The sequence below is a fragment of the Amphimedon queenslandica genome, unplaced genomic scaffold (assembly GCF_000090795.2).
Source record: "Amphimedon queenslandica unplaced genomic scaffold, v1.1 AMPQUscaffold_12907, whole genome shotgun sequence".
Lineage (NCBI taxonomy): Eukaryota > Metazoa > Porifera > Demospongiae > Haplosclerida > Niphatidae > Amphimedon > Amphimedon queenslandica.
Window position 1 is genome coordinate 1 of NW_003546857.1, and position 5,436 is coordinate 5,436.

A 5,436-nucleotide genomic window follows, 5' to 3' on the forward strand; every position below is an offset into this window, starting at 1 on the left:
ATACTTGTAGAAATAATTAAAATTAAGAAGTATGCCAATTTTTGATATGATGAATTTATCATAGGATGCTGGTTATGGTGGTAAGTCATTGTTTGCTGTAGAAGAAGAAGAGGAAGGAGAAGAAACAAATCAAAAGATTGATGATGAGGTAACAATCCATGTACATGTATGTTACGTGTACAGTACATGTACATGTACATTACTTTTAATGTACTTCTCTCATTAGGTCCGAGCTGCTCCATGGAACACAACTCATCATTTCATTAATGCAATGAAAGGAAAATATCAACTATCAGTGAGTGGACCTGCTGATCCCACCGGCTGTGGGGAAGGATTCTCTTACACTAGACTCAATCCTAAGGTATACATGTACATCAAACTATTGACTGTTCCACATCATTCTTTGTTGTAATAATAGGAAGCAGGTCATCCCAGCACTGTATCTCCTAGCAAGAGGCCAAAGACTGTAATGGGAACTGAGGCTGATCTAAGGAAACTCAAGCTAAGTAAAGCAAGGAATGTACTGAGAAACTTTGGAGTACCAGAGGAAGAAGTAATTTACAGTTTTATTATTGTTCAAATACATGTACATGTACATGTATATGTACATGTACATGATTTAACTCTTTCTTCTCAGATTGCTAAGTTATCAAGATGGAAAGTGGTTGATCTTGTTAGAAGTATTTCAACTGAAGCAGCAAGATCTGGAGGAGGTAAATAAACTTACAGTTTGTCATCATCCTCCACCACCCATTTGTTTCTTTTTTTCTTCCTATCATTTACTGTTTCTTTGCTATCTCTAGCTGTTGATGTTAGTAGTTTGATGTTTGCTCGAGGCAGTAGATGCTCCCAGTCTGAGGCTCAAGAGAGATACAAGGAAGAATGCCAAAGAGTGTTTGACATTCAAAACAAGTTAGTATACATCTACTGGGTTTACTGAGTTATCCTGAGTTATACTGATAGGGTGCTGTGCTCCAATGAGGTGTTGTCAACGGATGATGAGAGCAGTGAGAGTGAGGGAGAGAGTGACGATGAATTGGGACGGAATCTCGAGTCTCTCCTCTCATCAAAGAAAACGGCACTGGACCTCACACACGAGCAGGAGGAGATGGAGAGACAAGAACTGAGGAGATTATTACTGGATGAATCAAATGTAAGAAAAGAAGAAGGAAAGAAATTAAGAGTTTGTAGTGAGAGAGTCGGAGCCCTACTGTTACATGTACATGTACTGTATCTTGATTATGATTGGTTTGAATGTGGTATTTTGCTATGGTGTTATTGGTCTGCAGCTAGGCCCTCCCTTTCTCATCTACTTTTGATAGTAATAATAACAGTATCAAATTGGAATATAAATTTAATATGTGAATGATTCATAATATGTACATGTACACACATACATGTATATCATCATAAGAACACAAACATTGATATGTATGATTGAAATAGGTTGGGCCCTCTTCTAGTAAAGGAGCTGCTGACAGTGGAGGAGGAGGAGGGGACCATTCTGAAAGAGGTTAGCATGACTATATTTATTAATCATGTATCTCATATCTCATACATTTTTCTGTAGCCACTCCTTCTCTTGATGTAGATGATGCTTCTTCAGTCCTCAGTTTCTCAAGTGGGCGGAGACTCTTGATATCAAGAACCTTCAGAGACGAGGGAGGGAGAGAATACGTGAGACACGAAGTAGTAAAGAATCAAGGAGTCATTGATGCTTATGTGAGGATAATGAGTAGATCAAAGGATAAGGATATCAGGTGACATACCATCATGTGACTGTCACCTGATTGGTGTCATTGTAGGATGGAGTTTGCTGAGAAAGATGAGAAAACTCGTGAAGATATGAGGAAAGAAGTGAAGAGGTACGGCGTACATGTACATGTACATTTATGCTACATGTACATCATTTATTACTAGTTATTACGGTATTTTTTTATTGATTTCCTTTTTCTTCCTACATGTATTTCTTAATAGATTACAGTCAGCTATTAGGCAGTTAGATAGAGCTGAAGAGAGAGCTAAGCAAAAGCCTCAGAAACCAAAAAAGAATAAATTAGAATTCACTGCCATGCATGTTAGTATAATATTGTTAACATCTATTTAATACTGTGTGTACATGACTACATGTATCTTGATCTTCGTTTGTCTTTCATCTATCTTTTCTTCAGTTAACATGTAGTGCTTGTGGTCAGAAAGGTCACATGAAAACTAATAAAAACTGTCCAAAATACAAGAATCAACCTGTTCAGGTACAATGTACATGTACATGCATTATAATACATGTACATGTATACTAATGTACATATTAGGTTGCTCCTACTGATGACGAGTTAGCAGCTGCTACCAGTGAGGTACCACTGGTTCAAGATGATCTTGTTAAAGTGGAAGGGACTAAAGTTGTGCTTAAAAAAGATTTACTTGAGCAGTAAGAGGGAAAATGAGAGATAATGAGATATAACTTATTATTATTGCAGTGCTGAAGATGTTAGGAGAAGATCATTAGTACTGAAATTCCCTAAAGAAAAGAGTAATGAGCTTAATATGAATTACTGTAATCTAAACCCCCTCTCTCTTTTTCTTATCTTAATTAGTTCGTAAAAGAAAGAAGCAAGGAGATGAACAGTTGGATTATTTAGAGGTAAAGCCTAACTTACATGTATAAAGCACCTGAACATACATGTACATGTACATGTATTGTTTATTTATAGAAAAAAGCTAAAGCTGGAAAGAGAAGACGGACCAACCCAGAGGTACTAGTACAGTATTGCTATACTTAACTTTTATTGCTTTCCTTAGGTGCCATATTTGCTGCTGCTTTAGAGAAGATTGTTAATAAACTGAGTGCTGTCCAAGAGGTGAGAGAGAAAGAATAGAATGGAGGGAGGAGTAGTGTTTGTTCTCTTTTTTAGTATTGGCCTTTTTGTAAACCAGTTTCCTCAAAAGATGTGCCTGACTATTATAATTTGATAAAGTTTCCAATGGATCTTCAGACCATGAAAGATGTAAGTTAAGGAGAGAGAGAGAGAGAGAGAGAGAGAGAGAGAGAGAGAGAGGGAGGGAGAGAGAAAGAGAGAGGGTAATGATTGATGTTAAAAATGAAACTACCCATAATTTATGCATCAAACAATGTATACATCAGCCACACTCATAATAGCCACACCTAAAAATAATTGGACATGGTTGATCTCAAGAAGCACATAATGTTTACATCCCAAATTTTTATTGCATTTTCTGATACATATTGATGTACTTATGCTGTGTAGCAAGCTTGAGCTGATTCCGACTTCCATTTTTAAAGTTATGGTCATTTTAAGAAAACGCCAGAATTTTGAAAAATACCGAGGGTGGATTTTTCCAAAAAATGGCTCCGAAATTACCCCAAATTTTTATTAAATTTTCTGATGCATATTGATGTCCTTATGCTGTGTAGCAAGTTTGAGCTGATTCCAACTTTTATTTTTCAAGTTACGGCCATTTTAAGAAAATGTCAAAATTCTGAAAATTACCCAAGGCTATAGCCCATGGTTTTTTCCAAAAAATGGCTCCGAAATCACCCCAAATTTTCATTACATTTTCTGATACATATTGATGTCCTTATGCTGTGTAGCAAGTTTGAGCTGATTCCAACTTTAATTTTTCAAATTACAGCCATTGTTTTTTCCAAAAATGGCTCCGAAATCACCCCAAATTTTTATTACATTTTTTGATACATATTGATGTCCTTATGCTGTGTAGCAAGTTTGAGCTGATTCCGACTTTAATTTTTCAAGTTACGGCCATTTTAAGAAAACGTCAAAATTCTAAAAAATACCCAAGGCTAATGGCTCTGAAATCACCCCAAATTTTTATTACATTTTCTGATACATATTGATGTCTTTATGCTGTGTAGAAAGTTTGAGCTGATTCCGGATTAATTTTTTGAGTTACGGCCATTTTAAGAAAATGCCAAAATTCTGAAAATACCCAAGGCTATAGCCCATGGTTTTTTCCAAAAAATGGCTCCGAAATCACCCCAAATTTTTATTACATTTTTTTAATGCACATTAATGTCCTTATAAGTTTGAGCTGATTCCAACAATAATTTTTGAGTTTATGACCATTAAAAATGTTGTAAGTTCATCAATGTACATTAGAAAAAGTATTGGCCATGGCAATAGCACATGCTGTTTTTCAATAATTTTTATTGTTTGTGCCAGAATTTTTAACGACCTGGGGGCGTAGCCCCCAGGTCGTTCCTATAATTGATTTCACCCACGTGCGATGTTTGTATATATTTGTATGTCCACACTTACATTTCTTCTATACATGTTGTATTGGAGAAATAACAAGCCTTAGCAACCACCCGCCCACACTCCTTTACGTAGTGGGTGTGGTCACGGCAAAACAAATGGCGGCTTAAACCATAGATATTATACCTATGCTTAAACTTGGGACAAAGTTAAGCTTTCTAACAGCAAGAAAACATAGAGATACTGTCTAAAGACTTCTCTAGAAGCATTAGAAGGTAGAGAGAGCCTCTATAAGTCTTAATAAAATCCATTTGTTCTTGCAAGGTGGTGAAATCAATTATAGGAATATTTTTTACACTGTTACGCTTGTTTTTCTATTTTGAAGATTACAAATAATACTAATGTTAATTCATTGCAGTTCTGATAGATATCAATGTTTTTATTTTATGTTGACTATGTTAAGTTTTGAGTTGCTACATGTATGTACACTCATTTTTATTATTTCAGAATATTCGTAAGCACATGCAAGTATGAGACAAGGCAGCAGTTCATGGAGCATGTCAATCTAATTGTTAACAATTGCATCACTTATAATGGATTCAACTCTGAACTAACAAAAACTGCCCAAAAGATGTTGGAAATGTCTAACAAAGAAATAAATCAAGTAAGTACTTCAGTGTTATAATGTAATGGTGTGATTATAATGAGTGGATTCTTTGTTGTAGAACAGTCAAGCTCTTGAGAAACTAGAGCATGAGATTAATCCACTGCTGGGAGATGATCCACAAGCTGTTCTGTCCTTCCTCTGTCGTAAATCCATTGAAAGAATGAAAGCAGTACCTAATGTGAGTGAAATGAGTTTCTTGTCTTCATTCATATGTACAGTATAACTGTACCTTATTATGCTATGTCTATCTTGCCTTTTTATAGTCTTGGCCATTTCATTTTCCAGTATCTTCTAAGAAGTTACCAGATTATAGAATGATCATAACTAAACCAATGGACCTTCATGCAGACTATGAGAAAGGTTTGCTCTTAAAATTATACTTAAAGTATTCATGATATGTATTTCATTGGACTATAATGCATACTTGCTCTCTTGTAGAAATGTGAGGCTGATAGTTACAGAAGTCGTGAGGAGTTTCTTTTTGATCTTAATCAAATAGTTGATAACAGTATCACATATAATGGACCAACCAGTCCC

The 5,436-nt window shown here is 35.5% G+C and overlaps 1 protein-coding gene across 1 annotated transcript in view; it reads left to right on the plus strand.

The window, feature by feature from the left end:
• Positions 1–64: 64 nt before the first annotated feature.
• LOC100640766 (transcription initiation factor TFIID subunit 1-like) overlaps positions 65–5,436 on the plus strand; it is a gene marked incomplete at its 5' end in the record, with an annotated part of 5,918 nt that continues 546 nt past the window's right edge. Inside the window, 22 exon segments of the mRNA XM_020002459.1 lie at positions 65–148; positions 227–361; positions 419–553; positions 638–713; positions 804–912; positions 964–1,153; positions 1,447–1,513; positions 1,571–1,760; positions 1,806–1,865; positions 1,978–2,077; positions 2,172–2,252; positions 2,313–2,428; positions 2,478–2,530; positions 2,595–2,641; positions 2,712–2,858; positions 2,913–3,005; positions 4,740–4,757; positions 4,759–4,896; positions 4,958–5,077; positions 5,163–5,240; positions 5,242–5,259; positions 5,338–5,431. Of these exon segments, the coding sequence (XP_019858018.1) occupies positions 65–148; positions 227–361; positions 419–553; positions 638–713; positions 804–912; positions 964–1,153; positions 1,447–1,513; positions 1,571–1,760; positions 1,806–1,865; positions 1,978–2,077; positions 2,172–2,252; positions 2,313–2,428; positions 2,478–2,530; positions 2,595–2,641; positions 2,712–2,858; positions 2,913–3,005; positions 4,740–4,757; positions 4,759–4,896; positions 4,958–5,077; positions 5,163–5,240; positions 5,242–5,259; positions 5,338–5,431 (2,149 nt within the window).